At 35.5% G+C, this 20,819-nt stretch overlaps 1 protein-coding gene across 1 annotated transcript in view; it reads left to right on the top strand.

The window, feature by feature from the left end:
* The window catches only part of LOC122803943 (epithelial cell adhesion molecule-like), a 297,939-nt gene extending 277,428 nt beyond the window's left edge, over nt 1–20,511 (top strand). The window contains exon 8 of the mRNA XM_044073621.1: nt 20,326–20,511. Coding sequence (XP_043929556.1) covers nt 20,326–20,511 — 186 coding nt within the window. The remainder of the gene's footprint in view (nt 1–20,325) is intronic.
* Nucleotides 20,512–20,819: the final 308 nt, after the last annotated feature.

Here is a 20,819-nt window from a genome sequence, read left to right as displayed (position 1 = left end):
TCCTTTAAAAAGAAAGTATATTTAACCCTCTACTCAATGTCACACTCAACATTTTTTCTAGGGCTTGTGAAAATGACATTAGAGAGTATCTCAATACCAAACCTGATAAAAAATGGTTTAACTTATCAGATGATGAAAGGAAAGCTCTCCAAGGGTTGATTAACAATAAAAATATAAGAATTATGAAAGCAGACAAAGGGGGGCATTGTCATAATGGACACCAAAGCTTATATATGTAAAAAGAACAAAGCCCTGGCAAATAAAAACACTACAAAATTGTCACTCTGAAGAAATTTCACTTACTTTTATCTAAATTTACAAGTGCATAGTTAACATGTTTAAAGATAGTCTTATTACTGATTGGGAACTTAATTTCATAACAGTGGATTCCCCCACTATAGGGAGAATGTTTGGTATTCCCAAAGCACACAAAAATCATCAGGATCCTCCCTTGAGACAGATTGTAGCTTCCAAGAAAACAAAAACGGAATACATTTCAGCATTTTTAGTTTTTTTCCTGAATCCTTTGGTACAAAATTCTCCTTTTTACTTGAAAGACTACTGGGAATTTTTAGATGAACTATTTAAGTTCCCTACAGTGTCAGGTGATTGATACCTTGGTCACTTTGGATATAGTGGCATTGTACACAAGCATTCCTCATCAAAGAGGCTTAGAATTTGTTTCTGATTACGTTGCTAGACGGACAGTCACACTTTCCCACAGGATTAAGGGATACACATCCTTAATTAAACTGGTTTTGGAAAACAAATTTTCCTCTCTTAACAACACCATTTACTGGCAGTTACAAGGGGTAGCAATGGGGGCTAAGGTGGCACCAGCATATACCAACCTGGTACTTAGTGCATGGGAAGTCAATACTTTAACCCATTTGGAAGGTTTCCAGTTCATGTATTTGTAGACAAGATTTATTGACGATATATTTTGTGTGTGGTTAGGGGCTCCCAATGAACTAGATTCTTTTTTGGTTAAACGTAATGAAAGCATTGATTTCCTAGATTTTACTCTGTCAGGGAAAGTAAACAAAGTGCATTTTCTGGACATTTCCCTTTCTTTCGATCCCACCCACAAGGAATTTATGCCTTCTATCCATAGGAAAAATGCAATTCATAACAATTACCTTGACTTCTCAAGCCAGCATCCCAGTTTTATGAAAAGAAATATAGTTAAAGGTCAGTCTGCCTGAGTAGGATCATTAGTGATGACACCTTGTTTTTGCAGGAATGCCACTATCTTATGAAACTCTTTACAGATAAACAATACCCTGTTAAGCTTTTTTTTTAACTGTTTTAAGGAAGTGGCAGCCTGCAGGTACACCAAACACCTACCTATCCTTAAGTACGACTTTAGTAGTGCTAAGGGCAATTTATCAAATGAATGCATGAGATTTCCCCTTCCTATTTCTTTAGACTCCGAAAGTATCAGGAACATTATTACCAAGAATTGGGATATAATTAAAAGCAGTCAAGAGTTAGTTAAAGCATTAGGGACTAGCCTTTCATTTTCATGTAAAAAAACCCCATTCTTTAAAGTCCCTTTTTGAGTCCAGTCCTTTCCAAAATATGTTGCCCAGGTTAACCCCTGGTATGTATACCTGTGGAAGATGCGTTTGTTGCTAACACATTGCTCAAGGGGATAAATTTCTACTGAGACACTTAATTTTACTTTTCATTTTGTAGAAAAGTTTGATTGTAATTCCACTAACATTGTCTGCTTAGGAGTGTGCTCTTCTTGTGACACCTTTTTTTGTGGGAAAGACCACTAGAAGACTCAGTGACAGGATTAAACAACATTTTCAAGCTATTAGAAAAGGTGACTGTAAAAATGCTCTAGCCAAGCACATTAAAGTCAGCACTCGATGCTCCATTTTTAAATTCATTGTGATTGAAAAAGTTTCCATTATTTTTGGTGACTGTAATCCATTACTGGAAATAAAGGCACTCAAATGGCAGCTGAGACTTAGGGTGACACGCCGCCAGGACTAAATGGACATTTAAATGTAAACCGCATTCTTAGATGAAATAAATAATGGATGATGTCATTAGTATGCTAATTAGGTTTGCATTTTAGTGGTACTAACGCTTAGTTGTGTTCCATATTTCTGATGAAGTTTGACGTGAAACATTTTACGAATGAAAGTGCTCAAATTCTAGTTATATCTTTAGTGATTGCTTATTAAAGCTGTTTATTTGTCTTATTCTGAATGTAGTTCTTCCAATTGCAATGTTATATTTGGCTACTTGTGTTTCTAGCACTTGTATTGCCCTGCTTTGATACATTTTGTATTTTTCCACCCCAGTTGTAACTGGAAAAGGCTACTAGAGTGACTCACTCACCTAGTAATCAAATTATAAAATAAAAAATACATTATTTTTCCCCTCTTACTGACCACACTATTATCAACTCAATTTTCAGAAAAATATAGTTTAGCATAGGTATCACATTCCATCAAAACTTTTTGTTTATTCGTATTAATAATACTTTCATTATATTCTCTATTTTTAAAATCCAAAGACATTTTATCAATTTCATTAATACAGTCCTCTAGGTTAGTACTTGGATGACTTGCCCCCAATAACTGCTCACATACTATACCATTTAAAGTATATATCAGACACATACTTTTCTTATGCAGGTACCTATCACCTTGAACCTCCTTTGTATGGAATAGTATATTAATTTCTCCATTTTCAATAGGGACTGTAATATCCATATAATTAATATGTGTCAAGGAATTACTCATTTTAAAACTTTAAAATGTGGTAGTTGTATTTAGATACTCAATAAATTCTTTCAGTAAATATTTGTCCCCCTGGGATTCAATAATGGCTTCATTACACTGTTCTGAGTAAACAGACAGCACAGGCATAATTCACGACTTCTTCCTCCTAATTCTAGTTTTCCTACTGATTTTCTTGCAGCTTTAAATATTGACAGGGATTCATAAAGGTTGCCACAAAGTGTAGACTACATGTACACTTAGTGTAATCTTTCCGAGTGACTAGAAAGCACAAAACTGTGGTAGGGATGTTCTTGAATACATATAGTGTACATTTATTGTACACTTAGTGTAGGCTTTATTGAATCTGGCCCCCCTGTCTAAACAAAAAAAAAAAATCAACAAAACATTTTATAAAAATAATATATTGACTATATATTCTATGCAAGTGAAAATGTATCTGTCCTCCCACTGTGATAGAGCAATATTTGCATATGTGTTGGCTACAAGCATAGCCATAGCCACACCAGACTTTTTATTATATATCCTTTCATCAAAAATAAATATGTTATTTGAAGGAACAGCTTTTTATAAAGTACAAATAGTCTCTATTTTTCCATTCTGAAATATCTCTATATTTACATACACATTCTTAAATCACTTGAATGCCATATTCATTAGATATAACTGCGAATAGAGAATTCACATCTAAAGTTGCAGATATAATATTATCTAAATTCTTATATTTTAGCCATGTATAAAGTTCATTCAAAGAGACATTCATATGTTTACTATAACTTCTTACATAATTTACATAAGGTTTCTTCTAAATAGTAAGAAAAAGGTACAGTAACCTACTGGCTGCCTGAAACTATTGGTCTCATAGGTGGACAAGACAGGCTTTTAAGTACATATAATTAGAAGTAGCTAAGGAACTATCATTACACAGCTGCAAATCATAGAGAATGGTCTTAACCACATAAGCACATTTCTCTACATGTATTCTATTAATTTACAAAGGACTGTAGTATCTGACAGTAATCGCAACATAACCTTTAAATAATCATCCTTATTCATGAGCACATTTGCTCCACCTTTATCTGCCTACGTAATCATCAGATATGTATTGTTAAGTAGATTATTAAAAGATGAAAGCAGATACAGAAGGAATCACCACTTGGAAATAAACCTCCGTTGTAGCATAAAACCGTCTTTATTTGCAAACCAAAGGATAAAATGAGCGCTTTCACCTTTATGACATAAAAAAAGGCAACGAACAAAATGTGTTAGCAAAACACATACAAGATAATAGAACACACAGTTTTAGTTTTATAGTTTTGCAATTGGTTGCTCCAAACCCTAGAGGAGGAGATAATATTAACCATCTGGCTTATATGGAACTCAAGTGGATACTCACTCTAAGAGCACACGTTATTCCAGGCATTAACCAATTTATTTCCATTAAACCAGTATTAAATAATAGAAAACTTTAATGAATTTTGTATACATATTTATTACTGCACATTTAATGTTATATAATTCTTTGTTTTAACATTAGTTGGATATATAAAAACATAAACTAATAGTTTTTGTTTTTCATATATTATATTTCACTTTTGTTATATAATTTTGATGGTAATATTTGCATTTCATATATAGTAATATTTCAAAATATTTGTTATTTGTTGTTTGTAAGATTTTTAATTATGTTAATAGGAATACATTATCATATAGGTTACCAAGTATATAGGATGGACCTTATAGCATTTTCTTGATTTTGTAACAAACTATATATTTATTGATGGTTTTACTTATCAGAATAATTTTTTATTTATGAAGGTTTTAATGTGTATGAAATTTGCGATTTGCCTTATCAATTCTTACAGTCATGGTATCACTGTTTTTCATATTTATGATTTCAGGTTATTTGTATAGTACTGTTTAAAAAATATGTAACATGGTATATTGAATGACAGTTTGATGTAAATATGAGGTATTTTTCAATACCTCTAAATGACGTTTAAAAGATTTTATGCATATCGTGGTATGAATACGTAACATTTTTACACTCTGTATTGTGTGTTTTAAATATAACTGCGAAAACTTATGTTGGAATGGGCATCAAACATTTTAAATAGCAAGGAGTACTTTAAGCATTTAATTAATTATTCATTTAGTTAATTAATTAATTGATTGATTGTTTGGTCTTACCGCCAAAACATTTTGTATAAAATAAGAGCTTTTTTCATTTTAATTACATCTGAAGAAGCGTAGTTATCCTACGCGAAAGCGCTCATTTTATCCTTTGGTTTGCAAATAAAGACGGTTTTATGCTACAACGGAGGTTTATTTCCAAGTGGTGATTCCTTCTGTATCTGCTTTTATCTGTTACTTGTTATTTTTCGGAAGGCATCTTTAATTACCAGTAACAGTTCGTTTTAGTTTAGTTTAGTTTAGATTATTAAAAGCTAAGGATTCTTCCTAAGTAATGCTATAATAATAATAATCTGCTGACATATTAGAAACATTGCTCATATAACTGTTCCTCACACATTGTAAAAATACCACAACAACAGGTTTGCTTATAGGATCAAAAGTGCTATAACCTTTAAATGAATCATTAACCCCATTCATATTAGCACCAAATAAAAGTTTTTAGTTAATGTTTTTGCATTCTTAATTCAATAAGCACCTTACTTAAGTCCCCTTTCTGAGCAGATGCAAACAATAATCCTTCTTGTAGCAAAGTGAGTTCAGAATCATGCAGATGTATATTTGATAAACTGATAATGGTCTTTCCTAATTACTAGTTACTTCTTGACCAACGTCTTGTCATTTTGGATCAGTGAAGTTCCTTTCCCTGTTCCTCTGCTCTTCTGTATGTTGGAAGGTCTCTAGATCAAAGTCCACTTCCTCTGGCACTGAGGTAACTTATCAGATGGTAAAGTGACAAAAATCTCTGTTGTCAATACTCAGCATCATTTATACTCTCTCAAAGTGATCCAGGTCAGTCGTTTGATAATGTGTCATGGACATATTGTAACACATCTCCAATGTTTTGTTTCTTTTGCCCTCTGCCTGTCCAGTTTATCTGAGTCTCCAACCCCACTTCCTTCCTACTCAAATAGTAGTGTTGGCTCCTACTTGATCACATCTGGCACTGACTCCTCCTTATGACTCTGTCTCTCTTTCCACCATGGTTTCTTTCTGCCTGACCTTCTTGGATTAAGTATTTTATTAGTGAGTTGGATTGTAGAGGGTATGATGCAGACCAGGAAGCAATTCTAAGATATGTAGCTATAAAAAGAAAAAGTGGTGGCTGAGTTGTGAGTTATAGAAGTAAACTGGGTGTGACCAGTGATAGAAAACAAACAGCAGTGAAGATGAGTGTTTAGCTAGTTATAGGCTACACATCCTAGCATAAGCAACTAGTTAAAACAATTGTTTATAGCAGGAAAAACAAAGAAGTCAAAGACTTACTGTGACAACCCACGACTGCCAACCAGTAATCAAGGACCCTCAATCTTCACCACTGACAACGTTCACTGAGAGGACGACAGGTGCACACACAGTATTTTCAGATGCAGCTCTCTGCATCAAGTGCAATTTCCTTTAAGAGCACATAGAGACCACAGTCATTATGGGGCTGTTTTCTCCCTTTTTCCAGATTTCCAGTAAGACTTCCCACTGGCACAGCTATAGAGTTGATGTCAATTGAGTGACCAAGCAAACACCTCCAGCACCCTCTCTGTCCTACCAGTGGTTCATGTCCCTGCCCAAGTAGCTGAAACACACACTCTTTGAGGTTTGATTTACACACACACACACACACACACACACACACACACACACACACACACACACACACACACACACACACATGCATACCTGGGAAAGGCTGACACAGGTTTACTAGCTATGTCCCCTTCTGCCTGGACTATAAGGTAGTTATTACTGCCACCAGTCACTCCTTATCAGCCACTTTAGAGCCCTTAACAAAGGGTGTCCAATCTTACTGTGTAATATTAATACTAATACAAATGGTAGTTTGACCAAGAGCAAGGCTGTTAGGAGTGGCTCACACAGTGTCACCAAATAAATATGCAAGTACTCTCAAAACTTAAATACCTCTACGCAAATCACCCACAATTAAAGGTTTAACTATATTTAATAATAAATAAAAGAACAAGACAATGCTAAATATATATTCACAGTGGCATCACAGTTCAAAACCAAAGGAAATATTTAAAACAAAATTACAGGACAGTCTCAAATAAATAAAGAAAATATCTAAACTAAGCTTCACTATATTCCTGACTATAGTTAAGAGAATTACACTATAACCTAAGAATTTACTACTAGAGCAAGGCAGATGTGGAGAATGGATCTTGTAGTTGTTGTCAGGTCCATGGATCTTCTAGTTGTTGTCATGTCCAAGACAGAATGCAGAATGCTCTGTCTCACTAAGAGACTTCTCAAATTAATATTGCAAATATTACTGGTGGGATAACTTGTGAAAATGCACAGACCTCAGATCTTTGGCAGATGCTGGAAGTCATATAGTTGCATTCATTAATGCTTTCAAGACTAGTAATTGGTTCACCCAAAAGACAATACAGAAATCTTCTCAACAGACTGTGTCTCTAGCTGTATTGAAAACCGAAAGATACCATCTTTTATTGCATAACCTATAAAGTAATTTAATTTCAGCTATTTTCCTAAAATTTGCTGGATTGGTTAACCTCCTGTATTCCAGTTTCCACTGTTAAAAATATATACATTTAGACAGTTACAATAGTGCATGTACATTTCTATTCTCTTCCAGTAGGGCACACTGTGGATGCATTTCAAACACAAACACTTTATAAAATACCCTTTCAACACATGTCTGTACAAACCAGTTTGATGTACACATGACATACAGTTCTGATACAGTTGTAACACAAGCATCTTATATAGATCATGTTAATATTCACAAATGACATATCATTATTTACAAAATTTCAGATATCTGTGCTGGCAGTATCTCCCTTCATCATACTTAGTATTGAGGGTCTACAATGTAGAGCAATCAGGAAGGGCCATAGTGTGTTCAGTCAGAGGGGAAGAAGAAGTTAGACTGAAGGAAAGGTCACAAATAAAAATAAAAAGTCATCATGGTGGGGATCCATGTTGAAAGATGGAGAAAGATGGAGATGAATGGGAAAAGTAAGAGGAAGTGGGAGAGGGTCAGACAGTAGAAAAAAAAAACAGTGGGGTGGGAGATAGCTGGTGGTTGAAGAGGCGGAGGAGTGAAAAAGAGAGAATGAGGTAGGGCAAGAAAATTATAGGAATTAGGAGGGGTGAAAAAGGAGACAGGTAAAAGAGAAAGAAAAACAAAGGAGGTGTTCCTAACTTCAAGTACAAAGTTACAGCTTGCAATATGGAAGAGCCTAGCAGTAAAACATCCTAATCAGACAAAGATAGCAGCATAAAAATACAAAGGAGATAAAATACCAATTTAAAACTGCAAGGTCAGATGACTACTCAGTCCTTTTCTGAAGAAGTCATTCCCTTTTAAACTGGTTGTGGAGGAACACCAGGTAACTAGTCCTAAATTAGGCATCCTTTTTCCTTTCAGAGGTTAATTTATTAGCACAGATCAAATCAGAGAGTAGGTCTCTGATACTTTAAAATAATGCTTAGAATATTAATGGTAGAGGAAAGCACAAAACATAACAGAGGAAATGGATATAGAGGGAGGGTTTATAGACTTTGTGAAGTCAGCATAATCTCAGGAGTTTCAGTAACATGTACCATTTATAACAAATTGGAAGAAGCAGTATGTCTAGAAGTATTCTGACAAGAACGATATATATATTGTGACAGCATATTGGTAGGGTAGGGGACACCGTGATCAGAAAATGGAGAATCATTACGAATGGGGACCTTTAGGGATTTTTCTTGAAAACTGTAATACAAAAATGCTTGAGCACCATGAATAAGGACAGCTGGCATGCAACACAGCAAAGCAATGGCATTAATATAAAATGTCTGAGCAAAGGATGCCAGGGTCTGTGATGGTCAGAAACCTACTAGTTCATCTTAAATGTTTTATTAAGTGATTATTCACAAATGAAATAATACATTAAGGTAAACTTAGCTCATAAAAGCTAGCAGTAATTTGTGAAGAAGGACACAAGGACTAGACTTTTAGGAGACTAAAAGAAAAAAGTTTTTATTTGACTTTTGCTTAAATATTGTGAATTGCACTTATAGTGACTGTGTGGCAATACTTTTTTGTACTTTTCTGTTTTTTTTGTTTTAGTCAAAAAAGTTATCTGTTTCCATTTTCTATTAGTTTGCTGTGGAAACGTAGTCTTGTAGCTTCATTTACAGTTGTGGAAAGATTGTGTAATTACTGCAAGATTTTAGCATTCTTTATACATTACATTGCACATCCATCTCTCAACATAAAATTATTTGTAAAAGCTACCTGTTTGCATTTAGAACCCTGTTTGGGGCCTTACTCTTCTAGCCTCATTCACATTTGTGGCAGAATTGTGAACTACTTTCAGATTTAAACCTCTTTTAGTCATATATTACACAATTTTTCAATAAACAGTGTGACTGGCAAATTTCTGTATAGTCTGGTTGCTTAGTCTGTGGTGAGATGGTAGTAGTGGCAGTACTGTGAATTCTGCTCCAGGATTTGTGCTTCAGTACTTTTATAGCTGTCTGTAATTCCACTTTTGCTGCTAGACTGTTCTGCATATTATTTACCTGGTTAAAGTTACTTTTCATATCTTTCTGTTTACTTTGCTACTGTTGTTTCCCCTGTTCTTTGTGTCTGCCCTAGCCTCCACTGAGATATTAAACTAAAGTTGCTGAAATTCTAACCATAGGACTAGAGCTCCAATATTGGGTCCATAACTTTCAACTTCTTAAGAGTAAGAAATCTGGACAAAGACAGAAAAATGAGGAGTCAAACTTAGAAAGTAGATAGAATAACAGGTTTTGCATTAGCATGAATTTTCTGAAGAGTATGAAGTCTGAAAATCAAATGTCTGTCATTATTTTCTGACTTTTATTTTTGCCAGAAAACCACAAACTCATAAAATATGGACCAAAAATATGAGGCAGAAATCTGGACATTCTGCGAAAATCTGTACAGTTGAGAGGTATGATTGATATTTAGGAAGTCTGCTTCTTCCAGCTTGAATTTTTTCTCAAACCACCCACCCATTTCCTCTTGTAGTTTTAAAAGGCTGTGTCTCTGGCTTCCATCCATTATTGTAATCTGACTTCCAAAGCTACTGCCCCCCTCCCCTGTTTCATTGCCGCATATAGATACAAATGACTAGATATTAAATTTTATATATAAAACTTACCTTTGGAACTGAAACCTGTATCTTAGTAAGGTTAAAGCAAAGCCGTTGCATGGAGACAGGCTTAGAGTAGCTAGCTTGCACATTAAATGTCAAATCATAACACAGTCTAATAGAGTCTAGTACCAAATCCCAGAGATCACCCAAGGAGACCTGCGTATAACCCAGTCCACAACCTACAGTAGCCCACATAAATACATGTCTGGACAACATGGATATGTAATTTTCAAATGTCTCCATAGCCAGCTTGGTAGATATGGACATCTTGAGACAATGTAGAAATTGTCTCATTTTCACAGACAACCATTTAATCCTTAAAGAATCAAACACAATATGCAAGATATACACTTAACAGAATTTCACTGGAGGCAAAAATCTCACATACAAACAAGGTTGTCAACAACACACAAATACTACATCCACCAAACACACAGACCAGCTTATTCTGAGGCCCTAAAAAGCAATCTTCCCAAACCTCAAAGACCTCTTAAGCCTATAAACAGCAACATCTGTCCCCAGCAATCTCTAAAGTACACACCAAAAGTAATAGCAAACACCACACTTATGCCTACAACCAGTGGAGCCCCAACAGCAAAGCCCATAAGGCAGACAAATATATTATCCAGGACTTTTGTCATAGGAAACTCCATTGTATGACACATACATGCCCCACTCATCAGAATGAATAAGGATAAGGTAACAGTTAGTTGCTTATCTGGAGCCAGGCTCTGCTAAGTTGCACACACACACTGACATAATTACACTACCAAGAGTATATGAAGAGAGACATTATTGATCTGTCTGAATATGTGTCTCAGGCAGGTATAAGCCTTGCATTGAGCAACATTCTGTCTTCACCAAGGATGGTGAGGCAGTATGAACAAAAGATGATTGACTTTAATAATTAGCTTAGTTTTTGGTGTCTTTCTAGGGGGATTCAATATTTGTCATCATGGGAAGACATGGTTAACAAACCACGTTGCTTTGCAAGGGATGGTCTGCAACTGTCTCCCCTAGGCTTCCAAATATTAGCTAAAACTTTACCCCACTAGAATTGTTTTTAGGCAATGCCAAATTGACAAACAAACCGACATTGAAAATAAACCCCCCAAAAAGCTAAAGATATTATTTCTCACTGCTAGGTTCCTACACTAAACTCCACATCCCACAAGCTCTTCTCACTCTGGAGTGTGTAGACATCTGTGCCATTACCGAGACAAGGTGTAAATCCACAGGAAGTACTCTTGCAGTGGAAGGCTTCAGTGCCTCCACACATTTATACCATCAGTTGCACAGACAGGGACAAAACGTGGGGGGGTCTTGATCTACATTAGCAACAAGCGTACCTGTAGGTTGGCTGAACAGGATGATACCCTGAGGTTTATCCACATGCAAATCACCATAAACAAAGCCCCATGCCATATCCTAGCAAGTACAGGCCACCTCCTATGTCCCTAGAATCCCATAGCTCATATCTAGACCTACTGGAGGCACTCACAATTAAACCAAATAACCTATTCACTGGAAATTTTAGCTACTCATCTATAGACTGGGAAACATACATTGCCTCAGACTCGCAGGCACAATGGTTCCTGGACTTTTTTTAACATAAATACTCTTCGACCAGATAGGGTGCATGACCACCAAGAGGTTCAAGCATACTGAACCTGTTTCTTACCAATATAGGTTCATAGGTAGGTACTAAGCTATTGGCCCAAGGGCCTAAGTAAGCCTAGCTAACAAGGTTCCCTGGCTTATGCCACCCAAAAAAGTTATTTTCCTGTCGAGCAGAGCCACCGAAGTGATCCCTGGGGTGTATTTCCTATTTCCCATCCACTTATCAAGAATTTTCTTGAAGAGTGCTAATGAGGAACTTTGCTTGACATAGATGGGTAGCCTTTTCCAGAGTATGGGAAGTCTCTGGGACAGGAATCTATCCCTCCAGCATGTCCTGTTTATTGTGGTGACAATGTTAGGTCCCTAGAGTGTGTAGCTCAGAGGGATTGGGATTTCTTTAGGTGTAGCATGTCCAACAGTTCTGGGTTTGATATAGCTTTATACGTTAGGCAGAGAGTACCTCAGAGTAGGTGATATGCTACGGAGTAAAGCTAGAGGTTTTTGAGACAATCAGTGTAGGGCATCTCTTTGAGGCCAGTAATCCTCTTTGTTAGGTACTTCTGTGGCCTTTCCAGCTGCTGCAGATGTCATGCGAGGTACATTCCGAAAGGGGCGTTGTACTCTCTAATTGGTCTAATGAGTGTCGAGTAGAGGGGAACAATATGGGAAAGCCATGGAAACCCTATCTCTATACTCAGTCTCCTACAGATTACTGAGAGGTGATCTTTGTCTGGCATGCAAACAATCCTCAGATCCAGCTCTGATGAGCCTTTTGCACATTTTCAAAACAAACAGCATCAGAACCATTAGATCCAAGGATTTCAATTTTGTTTGCGGCATAAATAGGAAACGTTGACAAGGCAGATATGTGTCTCAGAGTAGCAGGCTCCCCATGCAAGTGAAGCAGGGTTCACCGCTAACCCTATTTAAATGTAACCTTTTTCAAGTGGATGGGAAATCAGAAATTCACCCCAGTTCTGTTGCCCATGTCTTGGATAGACAGAAGCAAGCAGTAATTATGCCCAAACTAACATACTCCCTCACATAACCTTTAAAATCTCCGTAACTAACATACCTACTAAATGTCCATGATACATAGGGGCACAACTGGGTTAGGTTGTTTGGCTAGGCTGATAAAGGCCCTGATGGATGTTAGCCTAGTTTATACCTCTAAATGTGTAAAGAAGTAGGCAGATTGCTGTCAAGCTTCTTTATGACCGTGCATAACTACTGAAGGGGAGGGGTGTAGGAATTATCAGGTAACAGACATAACATGTTTTTCTTGAAACATGGGCAGTGGAGTGAGTTGGTCTAGAAGACAGGGATTATAATTTTCCTGAAAAGGTTCCTAGTAAGGTAGTAAAAATTAAGATGTGAGATAAACGGTTCAGCTTCAGATCAGAATGCAGTACAATGGACCCAATGTTCACAGTGAGACAGGTGAGAAGAAGCTGGAAATGAGGAAAGATTCCAACTGGGCATTCCTGGAGTTGGAGAAAGCATGTGAAAAGGTCCCCTGACATCTGATCTGAACAGTCCTATGATGGGAAGAAGGCAAGAGGAAATTAGTACATCCAGCCATGATATGGATGGATTGTATGGAAGAAGACCCAAAACTGGTAGACATGACTATTGTAGAAGGTAGGATGGTGGCTCTAAATAGAGAGAAATGGCAACATTTAATATGACACCCCACTCCCAGAACAGGAAAAAGAGGATCGTTGATGTTGAAGATAATGATGACAATCGCTCCTAGTCATATCAAGTTAGATGCAAGAGAGGCTCTAAATCCTAAGTAGCCAATGCAAAGACTGACAAATAAAGGAAATAGATTATGAAGTAAAAGTTAGCAAGAGCACAGCAAAGGATGATTATAAATTGTAAAGATGGAACAGCGCTAAACCGTGAGGAAAAAAAAAACTGGGGTGGACCAAAGCATGAAATGTGAAAAAAAGTCAGAGCACACTGGTTATTGATTATTCCCAAGAATGTGGATGAAAGGAATTCAATATTTACAGTCCCAGAATTAAACAAGTCGGCATATAAAGATAAAAACTTGTGTACTTATGTAGGAATATGTACTTGTAGCACAACTATAACATTGTAAATTGCCTGTAAAAATGGGCCAACATGTCTTGAAAGGGTAAAGAGGCCAACATTGAACTGGAACACTATAGCTGCTCAGTCAAATTTCAGGTAATAAACACTTTAAATCAGTCATAGGCCCATCAAGAAATAGCAATAGCCTATTATGTATGCTTAACTGAAAAGTAAATTAAGCTTTCAAACTGAATACCTTAATGTGCATTCAAGAACTTCACCTGTATAAAGACAGGAAAAGGAGAGTGATTTTCTCATTTCTAAGGATCTGACAGTACCAGGTGAACAGCTTTTACCTTTTTGAATGTATAACTTGAGGAAAATGCAGTTAATTTTCAGGGAAGCAGGGTAGATAAACAGCAGCTTGACATTGACTCAGCATAATAAGGCAATAGAGCTTTGCAGATTTTGCGTGTGTTCTCTGTGTCCATGTGAGTTTTCATTAGAGACTCTGGCCTCCTCCCACATCCTAAACACCTGCCGGTAGGTGAATAAGTGGTATTCCATCTTGAGTGGAAGTGGGTACAGTGTATCTGTGAGTGCGTATGCATATGGTGTGCACTGGCAAACTGTATAGGACTGGTTGTATGCCTTATGCCCACTGCTTGCCTGAATATGTTCCAGCTTTTCTGTGACACTAAATGGGATAAACAAGGTATTTTAAAATGTATGAATACATTTTTTATGCCACATCAGTATGGTTATCTTACATTATCAATGCTGTCTTTGTTGGCATGCTGTAATGTTTATATAAATAAAAAAAATGTAGGATTGATCTCTGACAGAGTGTTTTATTAGTGGTCTATGTTTTGCTTGTTGAAATATCTCTATGTTTTAATGTCACACAGAAAATATTTTCATTAACTTGGGCATTGAATTTAATTTGGATTATTAGGAATGAATCTTCTGCTCAGTTTGGGAACATCATAGTTATATTCTCTATATGCATTTACGCTATGAATGTACTACAAAGTATGAATCACAGGATCAAAGAATATAGAAGGCAAGTTTGACCACACTGTACACACCCCTTGCTCAGACTCAACCACTTTTTGCAATGAGGATAGAGCACGTAAGTCCCAGGGCACATTTAAGGGTATCCATCCAGATGTCTAAACTACCTTTAAAGGGTAAGAAGGAATTACATTGCTTGACATGGAGAGTGAGTCTGTTCCAGAGAAAGGGGAGGGACTTAGTGATGAACCTGTATCTCCACCTAGTTTTATTTATTCTTTCATTAAAGTTGAAATCTTTGGTTGTGGTATTGACTGCACAATTTGCTCTGCTGAGGAAAAGGAAGTTGAGAAGAACTGTGACCTTAAGGGCAGTGTAAGTAAGACACAGGTCTCAATAAAGACCCTGCATGACACTGAATACAAATTCAAGGACTCACAATTTCCTAAAGTTTTTGAGACAAAAGATCCTTTTTGCTAGGAATATCAGCATTTATTTGAATTTTTTTTAATGGTCCAGGTCAGAGGCATGCTGAAAGGTGTGTTATATTCAATAATATGTCTGGCTAGGGCAAAGCATAGGGGAACAATGAACACTGGTTTTAGAAGAGATGCCTTTGGCAATTAGTTGCAAAGTATAGAAGGATGTCTTAACAATTCCCATGTGACAGTCAAAGGCAAAGGAACTTTCAACCCAAGTGACCATGTTTCTGATCACTCAGTCATAATTGTAAAGGTATATTTTCAGTGCAGTGGGATGAAAAGTGTTTCTGCTTTCCTGAAGGAGATGATCCTGCATTTATTGGTGTTTAGTTGAAGTCCATTTTCTGTGTACCAGGAAAGGACTTTGGTTAGATAATTTTGGAGAGTATATGTATACCTCTTGTGATTTAACAGGAAAAGTGTTTGTTTTTTGAATGAATACTAAAGTTTTAGTCCTGGGCTCATGTCTTGGATATATTATAAGGAGCCATATCACTGGATAATTCATATACTTTTTCACAACTTAATTACAAGATGCAACAAGTGGAGGATGTTGAAAATGAAGATATTATTGGTGATATAACAGACATATAAATATCAGAGGGATGTGAAAACATGTAGATGTTTTTGTTAACATGGATTATCAGTATTTGCAAGTTCCCTTACAGAATAGTTAGCCAATTAAATCATATAATAAACTTTTGCAACAAGAATTAAATTTGCATTATAATATTCTGCCTTTGAAAAAAATATGTCAGCATGGGAATTACACCTAGATGTTTATGAACTGACAAATTTCCCCCTAATGGTTTTAATGCAGATGAGATGCTATATCAGGGAGAATGGATGGATGTGCATATGTGCACCATGACATGGTTACAATCCTGATCAAGAGTGATCAGTCTAAACAGCATAAAATAACAAAAACATTAAGCATGTATATAATGAACTGTTAGCAGCTCTGGGTACATCAACATTTGAAGAAATGGATGCAAAAACCATAGATGACATTAATAGAAAAGAATTAGAACTAATTGAGTTTAAGAAAGAAAAGCTGGAAAGAGACATTAAAGACTTCAGATTTAATCAGATACATAAATGGCAGTATGAAAGACATTCACACTCTAGAGAATGCAAGAAAAAGACAACAGTGCATACGTCCCCCTACAGGAAGTAGTTTATTTATTATTTTATTTATTTATTGCAGTTGGTTTACCAGGATAGTCCATTGGGCCACAAGGAACCCGTTTTCAATGGAGTCCTGGGGAGAAAAGCTCCAAAATTACATTTTACATACCTACAAACATATATTCACACATACACTCAAAGGTTAACAATAAGGTAAAAAAGCAAAAATGTACAGCTAGATACAGTGTGCTAAAAATATAATAATATTAATTTGTACAGACATATCCATTTATACATAGTAGTTAGGAAAAACTTAGTTCATCAGGGCAAACCGGTGAACGGGAGGAGCAAGTATGAATGGTAAGATATGAACAACAAAATTATTTACAAACAACTAATCAACCAAGAAGAATGTACCCAGGGGTAGTAACTGTTACAAATACTCCACAAAGGGGAAACAAAAATCAAGAAGAGCCCCAGTATTACACCGGGAATAATTCAGCAATGTAGAGAGGCCAGGGTAGAGGAACAGGATAACAGAACACCTGAACTACTGGTAAATATTGAAAGTAATCAGAATTTTCTTTTTGAACTTCAAAAATACATAATGGGACTGGAAATAGTACATACAATTAATGCATTGGACATAATTAATTTATCAGATTATGTATTAACAGAACGGATGCAGGATGTTCTATAAAACAGTTTGAAATTTATATCAATTGTAATTCCTCAATGGATTGATTTTGAATTGGATGTTTTTAGATTCATAAGGAGATTGCATTTGAAAGTATATTTTGATAAACAACAAAAGGTTTTCAAAATTAATGAAAACAAGAATAGTATTTCTGAGTGTTTAGACGATGATAAATGAATGTTCAAATTGTTGCATGATTGATGAGGGAAAGGGAGGCGAGGGGTATGATATTATACTTAAATACAAAATTAAAAAAAAAAAACTTTTACCTCTGTTTTCAAATGCAGATATTAATGTATTTTTATCAGGTGATAGTAAAAGAAATGTATAAGGACTATAATAAATGTATTAAGTGGTAGACAAAACGTAACTTGACAAAACATGAATAGGGTGTGCTTATGGGGGGTCTATGTCTAATTGAAAACCCATATGTTCGAAACACATATAATCGAGATGAGTTAAGTGAAAAGTCATGTAAAAGAAAATTTAAAAGAATGAACCTCATATGATCGAAACTGGCTACATACCGTCTACCACAATTATACACAGCTTGCCTACATCGTGCACACCACCTAACAGTCTGGGAATGAAAATTATTCTAATTTAAAATTTTGCAGGGGGGCTGTGCCCACCTGCACCCCCCCCACACCCCTGCAAATTAAATATACCTACACTGAGATCACACTCATTAAAGAAAAGGGTAAACACCCATGACACACCCACATCTGAGTGAGAATCGCCTGGTGGAATAGATGCTTACAGCACCTCCGTTCCTTTTATAGGTGCTGCTGTGAACAAACAGGAAGTAACCTATCGTCGATCATATGAGGTTCGTTCTTTTAAATTTTCATTTATATGACATTTTGTTTAACTCATCTCAGTTATATCTGTTTTGAATATATGGGCTTTCAATTATTAGAAGTAGACCTGCTTAAGGAATATCATGATATTAAGAATATAGTAATAAAACTTTTGATAAGGGTTCAAATGTCATCATTATGAACAAAGAAAAGTATAAAAATGTGTGTACAAAAATATTGGATAAATCTAATTTCTGTGTACAATTAGGTAATGATCCTACTTCACTGTATTAGAATGAAGATATCTTTTAAATAAAGGAGAGAAGTTATACATTTTAAACAAGAAGCACATTCAAAAATGCTTAATTAGGAACATAAGTATTCCAGCCCTTTGTGGATGTCCTAAAATGCATAAGAACTTGAATGATCCACACAGAAGACTGATTGTACTGGAAATAAATGCTTTATTGGAACCTTTGGGCAAAGTCTTGAATACAATTTTATATCAATATTCATATGTTAAACAAATTGATTCCAATATTTTGGATAGTTTTGATTTGATTTGATTGGTAAAATACAACATACAGAATGGAAGGATGACTTCCTTTGGCTGACGTGATGTGAAAGATATTTATGGTAGTATAAAACATGAATTTGGTTTACAAGCTTTACATAACGTTTTGGGAGATATGCCACAAAGTAATTATATTACAGAGCTTGTGAAGTTTGCATTAACTTTAATAAGCATATTTTTCTACCAAAAAAGGTACAATGATGCGTAAAAGATTTTGGTGACTTAATTTGATTTTTATTATACAAACTACTACTGAAGTGGATATAAAAAATGACCAGTATTAATAAAATAAATTTAATCTGCAATTTACTTTTAAAGCTCAGAAATTTGAAATTCTATATTTAGATCTACTGCTGTTTCATGATCATTATTAAATAAAGTAGAGATTAGAAAGGAAGGAGATGGGATCTATGAATGTTTTCCATGCAGATAGTGATCATAGTAAAAATGTAATTAATATTTCACCTTATGGACAAATATTAGAAGCAAGGATATTTTTCCAGTGATCAAAAATATGATTTTTTCCAGTGACCAAAAATATTATTTTTTTCTAGTGACCAAAAAGATTATTTACAAGAAATTAAATATATTGTTGATAAACTGACTAAGTGAGGTTATACAAAAACATAGCTTTTTTATCTACTATATAAGTTGTATGGTTATCTTAATGTTGCAGAACACCAGAATAAAGGAGCACTAGGAGAATTTGATAAAGCAGAAAACTTCTAGTCTGTATTTTCAGAGATAGCTTTTGTGTATTTAGAATGATTGCTATTATAAAGAACTATTGGTTTACTGCAACAGCAGATGAAAATCTTTGTTGAATATTATTGGAGGAACCAAACTTTGTATTCAAAGTAGACTGAGTTTATTTGAGATATTATTTCACAGTCAATTTGTTAAACTTATTACAGAGTCTGAGGAAAAAGGGAATATACATTGTGGACACTGTCCAGTGTGTTACATGATGCTAGAAGTGGACTAAGTAGAATTTAATGGTGTGTAACATAACGTAAACCAGAAATTACATTGTAGAGCTGAGGGTGTAATAACTGTCTTTCGGTTTGTCCCAGTTAGGGGTCGCCACAGCACGCTAATAACTGGCAGTGAGTTTTTACGATGTTGAGTTGCCAGCATGGCACCCAACCTTCAAAGAAGGCACATGCACGCACCTACCTGCATGTCTTTAAATTTACTTGACTGCAGGGAGGACATGCAGACTCCACACAGAAGGCACTCCAGCTAAGAATCGAACCAGAGAACCTCTTGGTGTGAGGCGACAGCACTAACTGCCGCACTACAGTGGCCAGGGTGTAATGTATGAACTTATATGTAAGTACAAACAAGTGTGTGTGTATATATGTCTATATATATATATATATATATATATATATATATATATATATATATATATATATAAAATAGGGAAAAGTAAAAGTCCAAAAGAGAATATTAGATCATCTCTATATTTTTTGATCTCATATGAATAAATTAGTGCAAGACATATACACAAAAGCCAATATGATAATAATTTAAAGTTTTTCATTCTGTTACAACACTCAGAACTCTTCTAAGATATACTATAAAAACTTGGTTATTGAGGAAAGAAAGAAAATTATCGACATAAAATCCTCATTATCCAAATGTAGAAATAATTTGGACATGTTTAATTTGTATTGCTTAAGAATGTTAAGAAATGTATTTAACTGATTAATTGAAGTAATTATTTAAATGTGATGTAACAATTGAGAGCTTCATCCCCTAGAAGGCTGGGAAGACAAGACACTAGGGATCTGTAATGTAAAGTAAAATAAAATGCTTGGTTTTAGCAGGACTTGTGTTTTTTTGTTTGTTTGTTGTTTGAACAGGATGATCTTGGTTTAGATATAACCAGTCCCAGCTTGCAGTCATCTCCAAACTTTGTTAACCAGAGATCACTGTTATCAGTTTGGATGTCTGAAAAATACATGACAAACTGGAAGGGGCCTACTATAGATATAGGGGACAGCAGTGATATGTCTCTCTGTCTGAGAAAGTGTCACCTACTTGGATGATGTGCATTTTATCCTTAATCCATTTGGGTATCCATCTTACCAGTCAAAGCTTAGTCAATTTTTTAATGTCATAATTTATGAGCTCTGTAATGATGTACTCCATAACTTTATCTATAAGCTGATAAGGCTGATAGTTCTATAGTTCCCAGGGTCTGTGATGGGTCTGCCATTATGGAAGGGCATTATTACAGCATTGCACCAATATTCAGGAACATAGCCTCTAGCAAGGCTTTGGTTAAACAGTGTGAGGAGGGGATCAGTGAGTGCATGTTTAACAGTGTTTATTAGATAACCAGTATGTTGTTGGG

The sequence above is a fragment of the Protopterus annectens genome, chromosome 6.part0 (genome assembly GCF_019279795.1).
Source record: "Protopterus annectens isolate FY-2018-M chromosome 6.part0, PAN1.0, whole genome shotgun sequence".
Taxonomy (NCBI): Eukaryota; Metazoa; Chordata; order Ceratodontiformes; family Protopteridae; genus Protopterus; species Protopterus annectens.
The sequence above is the reverse complement of the archived record's forward strand: the minus strand, read 5'-3'. Positions and strand labels throughout refer to the sequence as shown.